The 16,454-nt window shown below is 47.2% G+C and overlaps 1 protein-coding gene across 4 annotated transcripts in view; it reads right to left on the bottom strand.

Moving 5' to 3' along the window:
• Positions 1–11,719: 11,719 nt before the first annotated feature.
• The window catches only part of LOC137562525 (acetylcholine receptor subunit epsilon-like), a 54,094-nt gene continuing 49,359 nt past the window's right edge, over positions 11,720–16,454 (bottom strand). For 2 of the 4 annotated variants that reach the window (XM_068273937.1, XM_068273938.1), the window contains exons 11-12: positions 14,600–14,733; positions 11,784–13,179 (exon numbers count right to left, since the gene is read on the bottom strand). In XM_068273937.1, the coding sequence (XP_068130038.1) occupies positions 13,000–13,179; positions 14,600–14,733 (314 nt within the window). In that variant the 3' untranslated portion in view covers positions 11,784–12,999. Of the gene's footprint in view, positions 11,744–11,782; positions 13,180–14,599; positions 14,734–16,454 lie in introns of those variants that run through there. The other 2 variants (XR_011030129.1, XM_068273939.1) reach the window with 2 other exon arrangements.

Below are 16,454 nucleotides of genomic sequence, written 5' to 3'. Positions count from 1 at the left end.
GTTTGTTTTGTTTATATTTCCTGGGAGTGTACTTATTATTGGTTTGGAAATTCCATCGCCTTCGGGAAGGATCTGACTCTGCGCTGGCGATGTGCCACGGGGTAGTCGGTAGTCAATGCTTCTGAATGGCATCAGTGGCATTGGCTATCATTCATAAGAATAAGTTCGATAAAAAAAAAAATCTGGATGGGAAAATACCGCATTCGGTATTTTAGACTTTTGTGTGCTAATTCATAAAAATGTTTACAATTGCGATAGAAGTATTTTCCTGAACTGAGCTGGCGGTAACAGGAGAAGCTGCCTGAGTTGTTACAATCCTCCGTGCAGAGACAGCGTTACAATTAAGGAAAATTGAATACTTACCTGACGGTAATTTTCCTTTCCAGATGTATCCATGGCAGCACGATCGGGTTAATCCCGCCCCTCTTTAACCCCCATAGGACCTGTATCTATAAATTTCTCCCGGTAACTCCTCCCCCTAGTCTAATCTCCTCGTAATCACCGAATCTAGGGAGGGAGCCTCGTGCTGCCATGGATACATCTGGAAAGGAAAATTACCGTCAGGTAAGTATTCAATTTTCCTTATTCCATATGTATCCATGTCAGCACGATCGAGAGTTAACTAGTAATAACCACTCAGGGAGGGATGAGGTGCAATGCTGGCAGAAAATTTATTTACACTTACAACGTACTTAACTTCAATACATTTGTACCAAATTGTAAAGTAGAATTTGCTGCGGGGTCAACCCTATAATGTTTCATGAAAGTGTTCATGGACGACCAATTGGCCGCCTGACAGATCTTTTCCGGGGATACTTTAGTAAATGCGGCCCATGCCGCCGCCATGCCTCTTGTTGAGTGAGCCGTCACCTGTTCTGGTGGTGGCAAGTTGTTGATTTTATATGCTTCCTGAATTGTTTTAACCAGCCAGTTAGCCACCGTTTTTGATGAAGCCGCCTGTCCTTTCCTATACCCGGAGGGTATAACAAAGAGTCTTTCCGTTTTCCTGAATTCTCTGGTTTGCGCCACGTATATCTTTAGTGCTTCCCCCACATCCAGTGGATGAGGATCCAAGGCGTCATCCTCCCTTAACGTTGGCAATGTCCACTCCCGATTGAAGTGATATTCCGTGGCCACTTTAGGCACAAAGTGCTGAATGGGGCGTAACACTACACGATCCGAGTAAAACGTTAGTGAAGGCTCCTTCCATCCTAGAGCCTGTATCTCCGATACTCTCCGAGCTGAAGAGATGGCTACTAAAAATACAGTCTTTTGTGTCAGTTGTAATAGTGAACAGCTGGAAGAAGGTGAGTATGGAGCCTTTGATAGTGTATCCAGTATCAGTGGGAGATTCCATTTTGGAAAAAAATTCTTTGTAGGAGGTCTTTGTTTAATGACTCCTCTCAGAAATTGAACGACTAGTGGGTGAAAAGCCCATTTATTGTCTGTTAGAGCTGACAGGGCCGTTACCTGTACCTTCAGGGTACGGTATGCAAGGCCCTTCTCCAGACCTGTCTGAAGAAAGTGTAATACTTCAGATACGTGAGGATGAAGAGGATCGATTCTCTCTTTCCTGGCAAATTCTCTGAATCTGTCCCAGATTCTGTGGTATGTGATATTCGTAGAGGCGTTTCTTGCTTTAAGCATTGTTTGTATTACGTTCTCAGCACATCCTAAAGATTCGAGCTTCCCCCTCTCAATTTCCATATTGCCAGGTTGAGCCTCGTTGGGTCTGGATGGGATATTGGCCCTTGTGTTAAGAGATTGGGTATTATCGGAATCATTATCGGATCTTGCAACTTCAGTCTCCATAACAAAGGGAACCAGGGTCTCCTCGGCCAATAAGGTATTACTGCCAGTAATATTACATTCTCCCTGATCAGTCTCATTAGTAGGCGATGAATTAGTGCTATTGGAGGAAATACATATGCTACTCTGAATGTCCATTTGGTCGACAAAGCATCCACTGACTCCGCCTGTGGAGTCCAGCGTCTCGATATATACCTTTGGAAGTTGTGGTGAAGCACCGCTTTTTGCTTTGAGCCGGTGAATGTGCCTCGGTCCAATCTGGCAGCACCCCAGATTATATCAGCTTGAAGAAAAGGTCAGACCGGCACCATCCGAGATATAAATGCTCTTTTATTGCTCTTTTAATGAAGCATAGACAGCCATAATAGCAACGTTTCGGAGTAACAACCCCTTTCTCAAGCTAGGCTGGATATCATTAACAACTTGTAACATCTTACGCTACTATATATAGTACATATAGGCTGGGAAACGCCAATAGCAATGGAAAATACTCACAGCCAATCACAGTGGTCCGTACAGAGTCGGACCTGATGGGGAACTTATGCTATCGGGATCCCATTGGATGTCCACATGGAGGTAGTGCCCATACACACCCTCCGAATACATGGACGCCGTGACAACGAACACCTCCGGGCTGCGGCTTACTCCCGCGTCATCACCAGCTCCGCCTCTCTCCTCCCACTGGCGGACATGCTGGGAGACGTCGGGAGTTACGTGTGCTAGCGTGACGTATGCCGTCTCACCGCCCACCAAGCCAGCTGCCAATGATGAGAGCGCCGACTCTGTCAGCGCTACTCAAAGATGTAATGTGGAAGCGTCCATGACACGGCGGCCATGTACAAAGTTTGAAGTAACCACGGATACCAAACATAAATACTGGGTACCAAATTTGAAAAATAATATAAACATCACGTATATGCTAACTATCATACAGGCAAAGGCTAGGCAGCTAATATAACCATAATGGCTAAAGTATGTGAAGGGACATACTAGGACCAGTAGATGAGGTTGCATATAATACAAGATCCTGTCACCATGGAAACCAGGGATATAGTAAAATTTTTTAAACAAAAGGTAAAAGATCAAGTTCACGATTAAGACCCCTGGGTTCCATGGTGTCAAGAGTCTTAATCCAATGGGCTTCACGCCACAATAGCTTTTTGATACGATCTCCCCCTCTCCTAGGGGGGGGGCACTTGTTCAAGAACCATGAACCTAAGTTGGCTAACATTATGATTCGCTTGTGTGAAGTGATAAGGAACGGCCTGATCAACCAACCTCTCCCGAATTGCGTGTTTATGTGAAGAAAGTCGCTGCCTAGCCTTTGCCTGTATGATAGTTAGCATATACGTGATGTTTATATTATTTTTCAAATTTGGTACCCAGTATTTATGTTTGGTATCCGTGGTTACTTCAAACTTTGTACATGGCCGCCGTGTCATGGACGCTTCCACATTACATCTTTGATGAGTAGCGCTGACAGAGTCGGCGCTCTCATCATTGGCAGCTGGCTTGGTGGGCGGTGAGACGGCATACGTCACGCTAGCACACGTAACTCCCGACGTCTCCCAGCATGTCCGCCAGTGGGAGGAGAGAGGCGGAGCTGGTGATGACGCGGGAGTAAGCCGCAGCCCGGAGGTGTTCGTTGTCACGGCGTCCATGTATTCGGAGGGTGTGTATGGGCACTACCTCCATGTGGACATCCAATGGGATCCCGATAGCATAAGTTCCCCATCAGGTCCGACTCTGTACGGACCACTGTGATTGGCTGTGAGTATTTTCCATTGCTATTGGCGTTTCCCAGCCTATATGTACTATATATAGTAGCGTAAGATGTTACAAGTTGTTAATGATATCCAGCCTAGCTTGAGAAAGGGGTTGTTACTCCGAAACGTTGCTATTATGGCTGTCTATGCTTCATTAAAAGAGCAATAAAAGAGCATTTATATCTCGGATGGTGCCGGTCTGACCTTTTCTTCAAGTCGATATATACCTTTTGCATTTCGTATTTCTGTGTGTCGCCATCAAATCCACTTGTGGAACCTCGAAGTCCTTGCATATATTCTGGAAGACTTCCTGATGCAGTGACCACTCGTTGTGATCTAAAGTCGATCTGCTGAGGTAATCTGCCTTGCTGTTTTCCTTCCCTGGGATGTAAACCGCTGTCAAGCCATGAAAGAGGTTCTCTGCCAGATTGAATATTGGTGTTACTTCTTCCATCAACCTTCTTGACTTGGTTCCCCCTTGTTTTGTTGATATATGCCACAGCGGTTCGATTGTCCATTTGAAGTTGGACGTCCTTGAATATTAAATCTGTTTTTAACGTCTTGAGAGCCATAAACGCCGCTCTGATCTCCAGAACATTGGCCGGAACTTGTGTCTGAGATGATTTCCAGAGCCCTTGAATGGATTTGGACTGTAACTGGGCTCCACACCCTTTGCTGCTGGCATCCGTGGTAACAGTGGTCTGTGACAGCGTCTGAATTGATAAGCTTTTCTTGAGATTTCCAAGATCCAACCACCACTGTAGGCTGTCTCTCATGCCTCTTGTAATTAATATCGTCTGATTCATGCTCCCTGACTTCCACTGTGTTAGGAATCCGGTTTGCCACTGTCTGCAGTGCCATTGCGACCACCTTACCATCGGTATGTTTGATGTCATTGAGCCTAACAGACTGAGACATTGTCTCGCTGTTAATGTTGTACACGTAATTGTGTTCTGAATCTTTTCTATTAATCTGTGTGCTTTCTCCAGGGGTAGTCCAATCGAGTTCTGGTCTGTTTGGAGATGTGCTCCTAGAAATAAAATATTTTTCGTCGGGTTCAATTGGCTCTTTGCCTCGTTTATTTTCCAACCGAACTTCTCTAGGTGTTGGAGAAGTATCTGTCTGTGTTGAAGTATGGAGTCTCTGTTCTGGTCCAGCAGCAATAGATCGTCCAGATAATGGTGGAGCCTGAGTCCCTCTACTCTCAACAGCTCTACTAGGGACACTAATGTCTTGGTGAATGTTCTTGGAGCTGTGCAAATCCCGAAAGGGAGGCATCGGAATTGCAGATGTATCTCTCCAACCTTGAATCGCAGATACTTTTGAAACTGTGGGTGAATCATGATGTGTAAATAGGCATCTTGTAGATCCACCGATAGCGCCCAATCGTCTACTAATATCACTCTGGAAATGGTTTGAAGGGTCTCCATCTTGAAACTCTCCTTTTTGATGAAAGAATTCAATGTTCTCAAATCCATAACGGGTCGTAGGTCTCCGGTTTTTTTCTTTACAAAGAACAAGGGGGAATACACCCCTTGCCCTCTCTGATGGCTTGGTACTTCTACTATCGCCCTCTTCAGTAATAGCTCCTGAACGTATTCTAATAATAACTTCCTTTTGTCCTGATCCCTTGGAATTCTTGTAATCTGTAGGATATCTGGTGGCTCCCTTAGGAACTTCCAACGGTGGCCTTCCGATATCGTTTGTGTCACCCAAGCATTGTTTATATTTTCCATCCAGACCTGCTTGAATGCCCATAATCTTCCTCCCACAGGCAACGTCTGGATGGGCTGACCATCAAAAGGACTTAGTCTGAGTTGACGGCTGATTTGTTTTCTTCTGCTAATTTAATTTCATTAAGGTAGATTGTGAACTTTGCCAATTTCTTCTATACTCCCTTCCTGGCCTATAGGATGTATTTGTTCTATATCTGGACTGCTGGAAAGAGTTCCTTTGTACAAAACCCTGTCTTCTTGGCTTCCGATCTTGGGGGATCCTGCCTGCTTTTCCAGTAACTTTTTTGATTGCGGCATTTAATTCTTCACCGAATAAGTTCTTCCCATCGTATGGAATTTTGCACCAGTCTTGTCTGGATGTTTGGTCGGCCGACCAACCTTTAAGCCACAGCGCTCTTCTCGATACGACAGAATGTAGCATAGCTCTAGTTGCACATCTTAATATGTCTATGACCGCTTCACCCATGAAGTCCGCCGTTATTTTAACATCATCTAAGGCCGATATGATGGTTTCTTTATCTGCGTCAGCTCTCACGGTTTCCTCTATGTTTTGGACCCAGGATCTTAGTGCTTCAGCTACCGATGTCAATGCTACCGCTGGTTTGCAGGCTCCTCCGGCCGCAATATAGGATTTCCTTAGTTCTGAATCCATCTTCTTATCCATAGTGTCTTTAAAGGAAACTGCATCGTCCCTAGGTAGCGTAACATGTTTAGCTAAACCAGTAACTGCCGCGTCAACTTTCGGAGGATCTTCAATGTTTACCATATTTTCGTCTTCCATGGGGTATAATTTATTAAGTCTGTTGAGTAAACTAGGTTTTTTGTCAACCTTCTTCCATTCCTCTTCCATAATGCTCTTTATTGTATCAAATAATGGAAAGCCTTTAATCGATTTCTTGAGGTGAGAATAGTATTCCCTTTGGCTCGTTCCGGGCTGATCATCCTCTTTATCTTGATGCCATTCAATGGCTTCTCTAACTGCTTTGACAAATGGTTGTATTAGATCAAAACTGAACCCAGCCATTGATTGATCCTCTTCATAGTCCAGATTCTGGGCACTCACCGTCTGCATTGCAGACTGGTCAATTTGCGCACCTTGTGGGGGCTGTAAAGATGCTATATAGCTAGTCATTGACTCTTGAACTGCTTCTTTTATCATTAACCTGCTGAGCGGTCTGGACGAGCTCAGCTCGTCCAACACCGCCAGAGGCTGCCGCTCAGGCCCTGCTGGGCCGATTTGCACGAAATAAAAAGCAGCACACGCAGCCGGCACTTTGCCAGCCGCGCGTGCTGCCTGATCGCCGCTGCAGCGCGGCGATCCGCCGCGTGCAGCGGCGAAAGAGGGTCCCCCCAGCCGCCCGAGCCCAGCGTAGCCGGAACAAACAGTTCTGGCCAGCGCTAAGGGCTGGATCGGAGGCGGCTGACGTCAAGACGTCGGCTGACGTCCATGACGTCACTCCGCTCGTCGCCATGGCGACGAGGGAAGCGAAACACGGAGGGCCGCTCATTGCGGCCTTCCGTGTTATCTCTTGCCGCCGGAGGCGATCGGAAGATCGCCTCCGGAGCGCCCTCTAGTGGGCTTTCATGCAGCCAACTTTCAGTTGGCTGCATGAAATAGTTTTTTTTTTATTTAAAAAAAACCCTCCCGCAGCCACCCTGGCGATTTAATCAGAACGCCAGGGTGGTTAAAGCAATATCCCTTGGTTGCTCTGGTTCTTTTGCCATGCTGTAGAAGCATATGTGACATACCAACTTCCCCGGCATGACATCTTCTCCGCATGCCCAACATCTTTTCCTTGATGCATGTCTATTTTCCGCCCGTCGCCTATTAGGCGACCTACTGTGGTCACGTCTCCTGGACCTAGATCGTCTCCTAGAGTGTGACCTCCTCCTAGATTTTGAACGTCTTTTATATGAGGAATAATTCCTGTATGATCTTCTTGAACGTGATCTCGATCTTGACCTTGACTTCGTTTGCGGTCTTTGCTTGCTTCCGTCTTTGCTGAAATGGCAATGAACAGCCAATCAGTAAGCACTCTTTTCTTTTCTAAAGAGAACAAACGCAGAGTTAATACTTACTGGCCTCTTACCTCTTACTCTGCGACTGGTCATTGTCTGGTAACTTTTCCTTCGGCAATATAGGCTCTTGGTCCGAGCTTACAGCGTCCGCTGTAAAAGATAAAACATATCCCTGACTAGTACTTATATATTAATAACTCTTATAATAGAACTTTCCCCTACTACATACATATATACCTGCTTCTGCCATGTTGTTCTATATATCTAAATATATATCCGTTGTCTCCGCGTGCCAGTAGGAAACGTCCTGTCTCCAAGGTATGCACGCGGAGACTGAATAAACACCGACTTAAATGTCCGCTCTGCCCTCCCTCAGCCAATGGTAAGGCAGCGGTAAGGACGGACAGGGGGGTGTTAACTCCTATCCCCTGGACGAATCCCAGGTCAGGGGCGGAGTCAGAATATCGGCGCTGTCCAATCACGGCCCACAGAAGGCGGGGCAGAGCTCAGCGCCGACACGCATGGTGGAGCGCACGCCAAGACCACGCTGCCCGCACTTCCGCGTAGCAAGCCCAGGAACCAGAAGCGGCGGCCATTCGCCGCACACACACTTGCGGAGGACAAGACTGGAGGACTAGGAGGGAGTCACTCCGCACCCTGAGGCCAGAATCAGGGGATTCCAGCGCCAAGCCATTTAGTTATGGCGGTAGGGACACACAGGAGAGGCCAACCCATGTTAGAGGTAAGAGGGAAATACTTGTTTTTTGCTAGAAGTGTCCACAGCAGGTGCACCGGTCCAAGGAGGTAGATGAGGTGATGCGAGGACAAAAGACTAGGGGGAGGAGTTACCGGGAGAAATTTATAGATACAGGTCCTAGGGGGGTTAAAGAGGGGCGGGATTAACCCGATCGTGCTGACATGGATACATATGGAAAAAAGAGGCATCCCCAACTTCCCTTTAGATGTGCATTTTTTTTAAACTGCCTCTGTTTGCCCTGAATCTGCTCTGAGGCTGCTTTCATAGTGGGACGTTAAAGTCCCACGTTACAGCAGCCTGTAACGCAGTCCAACTCACAGCAATTAAAAAATCAATGGGCTGTTTACAGTGCCCACATTGCATACACACAGCACGTTAAATGAAAGTGCAGCGTGCTGTGCCTTATACTCCTATGTGGCTGCGTTAGACTGGTTGCACATGCTCAGTAATGTATGTCAGGAGAGGAGGAGGGGAGAGTCCGCTATTGTTCCTAGCCACATGGCTAATTAATATTCACTGCACTGCAGTGTTGTCCAGATCATGAACGATTCGGATCTTTGATCCGGATCTTTTTTGTGAGTTGAATCATCCAGATCATCACAATGAACGATTCGGTTTACAGTGGATGTCTGGAAGAAACAGGAACTGCAGCTTCTGTGCACAAGCACAATCTTCCTGCTGCATCTCTCCCTTCCCCATTAGCACCCTCAATGTGCCCTCATTCTCCTGCACCTCTCTCTGATGCACCCCTGCTTCCCTAGTAAAATGATTCAAAGATTCGGTTCAAAGTTCCGGATCTTTTCATTGATCCGATTCGAGTTATCCGACTCATTGAAAAGATCCGGACTTCCCAATATAGAAAGAAAACGGCGCACCGAGAGCCGCATAACGCGGCTCAATTTGACGCCCAACTTGAACACCACCATGCGTTGCGTTAGGGGCACATTATGCGACCTTAACGTCCCCTAAAACGCAACGTCTTGGTGTGAAAGAGGCCTGAATCTGTCTATTAGTCTTTCTAAACAATCTATTTAATTGCCACAGCTTAGAAGACGAGACATGTAACAAATGCAGGCTTTCTGATGTAAAAACATATGAAAGCAGGTACCCAAGAGGTTAAAAAACAGCCTTGGTATTCTGGAAAGCATTTTTTTGTTCCCTCCTCTATGCTGCTGCCTGGGAGATCTGTCTCCATTAACTTTGCTCTTATCTGCACCCTTATCACCTCTTCAAAGCAGATGGCATTCTCTGTCCCAATATCACCTGCTCTAATCTTTATGAATTGACATTTAGTGACGTGTTTGAGGTAATCACCGCATAATTTACCTCACTGCTCGGGAATGTCAGCTTTTCATGCGATAACGGCTTTTATGAATTGACACTTTGCTATGTGCTCGGTAAAGTCAGCTGTTTTCAGCATTACTGCAAGCAGGAACGCTTTATGAATGATAGCGATGGTGTTGAAATTGCGGCTTTGTGTGAATTTTCAGATCTGTTTTTTCCGCAGTTTTAAAGAGACACTGAAGTGAAAAAAAAATGATGATATAATGAATTGGTTGTTTAGTACAGAATACAGATAATTAATAGATCATCAGTAACAAAGAAAATATTCTCATAATTTTACTTTCAGTTATATAGTGTTTTTTTATGACGTTGCATCATTCTCTAATATTTGCAATGTACACACTACTCAGCGTTCTAAATGATTTTACAGAGCAGCCCAGTTAACTTTTGAACTGTCCTCTGGAGAGCAAATACTGAGACTGACAGATGAGATAATAAGCTTCAGAAGACAGAGCTCTCTGCCGCTTTGAAAGTCATAGAGATCAATGGTACTCTTCCTGTACTGGAAACAATATTAGACTAATGTCTCTGCTCCTAACGTTTTATTTTTTAGCTGTACTACACATACAAATCATAATTGTTTTTTTCGCTCCAGTGTCTTAAAATTAATGTATACCAAAATAGGGAAAAAAAATAAGGTACTCCCCTAAGGAGAGGGAGGGCTTTCAGACCTATAGAGCCTTCCCATTCTCCTCACGGTCCCTGCGTTCCAGCGATATCTCTCCCTGCATGCAGCATTTTTCCTGCACATTAAGTGCATTACCCCAATCTAAATTGTGAGCTACCTTCTCAAAACGTGCACCTAATGGAGAGCAAGGCACATGGCGTCTGAGAAAATTATATGCAAAGATCAGCCACACCCCCTCACACTCCTGCCACACCCACTCTAATGTTATGCCCCTCCCCTCCTGTGTCAGACACACCCCTCTCAGCCCACTGGTGATGTCACCACCTGACCTTTGCACTGACATGAAGGCTATTTTACACATTTAAATGTTTTAATGCAATAAATAATTTACTTCCCATAAAGACACATACCAGGTTTTAGGAACAACAAAAAGAGTGTCACCCATCAATATACAGCTTTGAACTTCCTGCCAGAATCCCAGAATGGTTGGCATCTCGCTGACCTTGTGTCATGAGGAGAGATGGGCTGGGAGAAGCATTTGGTCGGGGTTATCAGTTCCAAAAGCGGTAACCCCGAGCCTCACTTGGTAGAAACCAGCGGGCCCATGTGCATAGTGTGCAGTAAGGGGATATAGAATTGGCCTCTCTAGGGTCCGGCAGACACAGGCGACCCATCTTCATCCTCTCCTCCTAGCACTGCCTATCCCATGATGACAAATGGCACTTGTACCATAGAGACGGTGCACCTAGGAGGAGAGGATGAAGAGGGGTTGCGTGTTTCTGACACATCACGGAGAGTAGTCTACCCCTCTGCTGCACTCCCTGCCTGGGGATGGGGGCACCCCCTCTGGCTACCTATGCTGGGGGGAGGGGGGGGCACTCTGTGGCCTTTTATATTGGGGGGGGGGGGGCGTTTCTGGCTATCTATAATGAACAGAGGCACCCTATTTCTACTTCCATTTCTATTTTGGGTATGGGGCGGCCCTCTGGCTACTTATACTGGAGGGGTACTTTCTGGCTCCCTATACCAGGGGGGCGTTCTGGCTACTTATATTGGGGGGACCACGGTCTCTGGCTGCTTAATGGGGGGGCTCTCTCTGGCTACTTATACGGGGGCTCTTTTTGGCTATCTATACTGGGGGCTCTCTGGCTACTTATACGGGGGGGGGGGGGTCTCTTTGGCTACCTATATTGGAGGATCTCTCCGTCTACTTATACTGGGTGGGGCTCTCTTTGGCTACCTATACTGGGGGTGGCTCTGGCTACTTACACTGGGGGGCTCTCTGGCTACTTATACTGGGGGTGGGGGGCTCTCTTTGGCTACCTATACTGGGGGTGGCTCTGGCTACTTACACTGGGGGGCTCTCTGGCTACTTATACTGGGGGTGGGGGGCTCTCTTTGGCTACCTATACTGGGGGTGGCTCTGGCTACTTACACTGGGGGGCTCTCTGGCTACTTATACTGGGGGGGGGGCTCTCTTTGGCTACCTATACTGGGGGTGGGGCTCTCTTTGGCTACCTATACTGGGGGTGGCTCTGGCTACTTACACTGGGGGGCTCTCTGGCTACTTACACTGGGGGGGGGGCTCTCTTTGGCTACTTATACTGGGGGGGGGGGGGCTCTATTTGGCTACCTATACTGGGGGTGGCTCTGGCTACTTATACTGGGGGGTCTCTTTGGCTACCTATACTGGGGGTGGCTCTGGCTACTTACACTGGGGGGCTCTCTGGCTACTTATACTGGGGGGGGGGGGGCTCTCTGGCTACTTATACTGGGGGGGCTCTCTTTGGCTACCTGTACTGGGAGGGAGGGGGGCGGGTCTCTTTGGCTACCTATGCTGGGGGTGGCTCTGGCTACTTACACTGTGGGGGCTCTCTCTGGCTACTTATACTGGGGGGTCTCTTTGGCTACCTATGCTGGGGGTGGCTCTGGCTACTTACACTGTGGGGGCTCTCTCTGGCTACTTATACTGGGGGGTCTCTTTGGCTACCTATGCTGGGGGTGGCTCTGGCTACTTACACTGTGGGGGCTCTCTCTGGCTACTTACACTGTGGGGGCTCTCTCTGGCTACTTACACTGTGGGGGGCTCTCTCTGGCTACTTACACTGTGGGGGCTCTCTCTGGCTACTTACACTGTGGGGGCTCTCTCTGGCTACTTATACTGGGGGGTCTCTTTGGCTACCTATGCTGGGGGTGGCTCTGGCTGCTTATACTGGGTGGGTTTGCTCTCTGGCTACCTATACTGGGGGGGGGGGGGCTCTCTTTGGCTACCTATACTGGGGGTGGCTCTGGCTACTTACACTGGCGGTCTCTCTCTGGCTACTTATACTGGGGGGGGGAGGGTTTGGCTATCTATACTGGGAGGGGGGGGTCTCTTTGGCTATCTATACCGGGGGGCGGTTCTCTTTGGCTACCTATGCTGGGGATGGCTCTGGCTGCTTATACTGGGTGGGTTTGCTCTCTGGCTCCCTATATGTGGGGACTCTCTGGCTAGGCTACTTATATTGGGGATTTATAAATACTAACATAATCAGACCCCTAGGGAGAGTAATTTTGTATTTTGGGCGTTTGTTGTGGTGATATTGTTACTTGCAGCTTGATTGTAGTCAGGTCACACATTTCCCTATATTATATTGAAAACATATTTTATAAACTCTTGAAATTTCGGCCATGTTTACGAAAAAAAATATATATATAAAGGTTAAACAATGAGGGGAAACAGCCCACAAGCTTTAGGAAGCAGAATCGGAGGTCAGTATATCCGGCTGCCCATTTATAATTGTGGTTGAGTATTTTGGAGTACCAGGCGAGTTCTCTGCTGTGAATGTATGGATACGCGTTTGGGAATGGGCACAATCCATAGAACGCCATTCCCCACAGAAGAGTCCGGTTACTTCGCCCGCAAGGCCTCTCCGCCAGTGTGGTCCACGTGGTCCGTTCTCACGCAGTCGTGGCACAAGCGGGGAACTCCCGGCCGCCGCCCATAAAGGGGTGATCCGGAGCATTGTTGAAATGTCCCATGAAAAAGATGGCGAGGGTGCCGACCACAAAGAGGGGCAGCGCCCCCCAGAAGCACAGGACGTCCAGAACTTTACCAATCATGATCCAGTTTTCCATTTCCTGAGGAAAAGGAGAGAGAGGGAACGATTACAGGGATGTCAGTCCTTAAAGGGGAACTGAAAAGAGAGGTATATGGAGGCTGCCCTATTAATTTCCCTTTAAACAATTCAGATTGCCTGGCTGTCCTGCTTTTCCTCTGCCTTTATTACTTTTACCCATAGCCCCTGAACAAGCATGCAAATCAGATGTTTGTGACTGAAGTGTGACAGGATTAGCTACATACTTGTTTCAGACACTACTGCAGCCAAATAGATCAGCAGGACAGCCAGGCAACTGGTAAAGGAAATAACTATGGCAGCCTCCATATACCTCTCACTTCAGGTGCCCTTAAAGCAGATTCGAGATGAAAAACTAACTATAACAAGTAACTTGTCTATATATCTTATCTAAAGTTTAGATCGTTTACACAGCAAATCTAGCTGCAAACAGCTTTAATAGAATATGATTATTTCTTCTTGTGATACAATGACAGCAGCCATGTTGTTTGTAAACATTACACAGAGGCAGGCTTATCTGCATCTTGAGCAAAAAAAAAAAAAAAACCTAATCCCCCCTCCTCCCCTCTGCCTCTGAAATCAATGGCTAGTAACACCTCCCCCTCTTCCTGCCCAGACTGAGCTCCCATGAGCCCTTGCTACTGCCAAGGCTCTCTGGAGAAGCTGTGGGCATGGCTTGTTTAGTATATAGGGAACTGAAGTATTAAAACAAAAAAGTATTTGGCTTGAGGAATGCCCTATAAACAATAGGAAAGGAACACAATTATGCAATGAGTAAAAGTTCACCTCGGATCCACTTTAAATAGTGTCAAAATATTTTCTCACCTCTGAGCCCCTTCCACTTGTAAAAGGTAAGCTGCACATTTGGTAAAAAAAAAAAACACAAGTCAAAAAACCTTGTCTGCCCCCTCAAAAACTTTCTGTTAGGGCTGCTTCACACTGCAAGCGATTGCACCAGTGATCGACAAAGCGCTACAGCAGTGGTCACCCGATGAGAATGTTTTCACTGCAGCGTTTCGATTTTGAAAATTGCAATCACTAAGCACTTTGCATTTTGTAGTATGAACTAGGCCTTAATTGGCCTCACAAAGCTTCTGTTTGGGAGGGTCCTCAATTCTCCTCTGCGGCCTATATACCTTCCCTTCTTCCGTGCCAAAACTTCTATACAGGTAAACTGCACAATTACTTGAGACCCCTAACATCCTATGGGCCCACATACTGTGCAAGGTTTGTGACTTTTGTCTTGTTCCATCCCATCTTCATATTTTTTTTATTTTTTATTGTGTAACATATTAAATACTGTATGGAATAATTAAGATGATTCTTCTAACTCTATTGAGATAATTACAGTTTCTAATCCTATGGTGCCACCTGCTGGGCTTTAATAATAATTATTTAATCATTTGTGAGAATGCAGGACTTACTGCATTGGTCTTGTTTTGCTCCTTTGTGCTGCTAGCAATAAAGTTACAGGCTTCAACACACTCCTTTATCTCCGGGGCGCAGTGAGCCAGATTCCTGTACAGAGGGGTGGTCACACCAACATCAAAGCCATCCACTGCAAAAAAAAGAGCCAATGGTTAAACAGAGCATGGAAGTAAATCTGTGGTATAACCTCCCAGAGAGGCTATCGGGCAGCAGATCCCGTGAAGAATCAGGTGATCAGCTGGTCAGGTGATTTGTGAGGCTCTGGTTGGTTGTGGTCTATACCCTACGCAGGAAGCAGGATGGACATCGTTGTGATCAGCCAATCAAAACAAGAAATCTAGCACCATTATTGATCAAATGCTCCATGAGTTCTGCAACATGTGAGCAACTCTGTAAACCACTTCTCTACTTGTACAACACACTCTTTTCTCTGCCTGCACTCAGGGCCGGATTTGTACTCTTTACCGCCCTAGGCCATTGTCACCAGCTTCAGTATAGGTAGCGAGATTACCCCACCCTCCCCCCTTCCCTCTAGTATAGGTAGCCTGATGACCCCCCAATATAGGTAGCCAGATGACTCCTTCCCTCTAGTATATGTAGCCAGGTGACCCCTCCCCCCTTTCCCTCCAGTATAGGTAACCAGATGACTCCCTTAATCCCTCCCCCCACCTTTCAGTATAGGTAGCCACAGGGGCGCCTCTAGCCATTTTGTCACTCCAGGTGAGAGAGCCTGTAGCGCCCCCTCTCCTTCCCCCCCATGTGGCGGCCACTATGTCCCCCCACCCCCCAGTGGCGCCCCCCATGTAAAAAATAAATTGGAATGCAGCCGTGTTTCACCCCAAAAAAAATAATTGGAATGTGCCAGCGTTTCACCCCAAAATAATCGTAATGCAGCAGCGTTTCACCAGAAAATAATCATATTGCAGCAGCATTTCACCAGAAAATAATCATAATGCGGCAGCGTATCACCAGAAATTACACTTACTGCGGCAGTGTTTCACCAAAAAATACACATAGATTGTGTCTCATGAAAGTGGAGCACTAAGGAAGAAAGCACAGAGGGGGATAGAATGAGGCACACAGGTACTGAATAAGGCACACAGGGTGACATAGGGAGGCACAGGGGGATAGGAGGCATGACGGTCAGAAGAAGTCACAGAGGACAGAAGGAGGCACAGGAGGACAGAAGGAGGTACACAGAGGGAAAGCGGGAGGTACAGGGGGACAGAAGAAGGCATGAGGACCAGAATGAGGAACAAAAAAGGAGAGAAGGAGGCACAGGGGGACAAAAGGAGGCACAAAGTGGGGCAGAAGGAAGCACAATGGGGGACAGATTGAGGCACACAGGGGGACAAAAGGAGGCACAGGAGGAAAAAAGGGGAACGGGGACTGAAGGAGGCATGCAGAGGACAGAAGGAGATACAAAGGGGGAAGAAAGAGGAATGATGGGGGACAGAAAAAAAGCAAAAAAGGGCAGAAGGAGGCACAAAGGGGAACAGAAGGATGCACAATCGGAGACAAAAGGGTGACAGAAGAAGGCAGAGGGGGGTGTAAGGAGGCACAGGGAGACAGAAGGCACAAAGGGGCACAGAAGGAGGCACAGGGGGACAGAAGAAGGCACAAAGGGGCACAGAATAAAGCACAGGGGGACAGAAGGAGTCACCTGGGAACTGAAGAGGTACATGGAGACAGAATGAGGCACAAAGGGAGACAGAAGGAGGTACATGAGCACAGAAGAAGGCAGAGTGGGACTGATGGAGGAACAGGGGGGGGGGGGGGGCAGAGGTAGCACAGGGGGCAAAGAAAGGCACAAGGATACATATGGAGGCACAGGGGGACAGAAGAAGCCAG

This window comes from Hyperolius riggenbachi, chromosome 3, assembly GCF_040937935.1.
Source record: "Hyperolius riggenbachi isolate aHypRig1 chromosome 3, aHypRig1.pri, whole genome shotgun sequence".
In the NCBI taxonomy this organism is placed as follows: domain Eukaryota; kingdom Metazoa; phylum Chordata; class Amphibia; order Anura; family Hyperoliidae; genus Hyperolius; species Hyperolius riggenbachi.
This window is presented reverse-complemented; position numbering and strand designations above follow the sequence as displayed.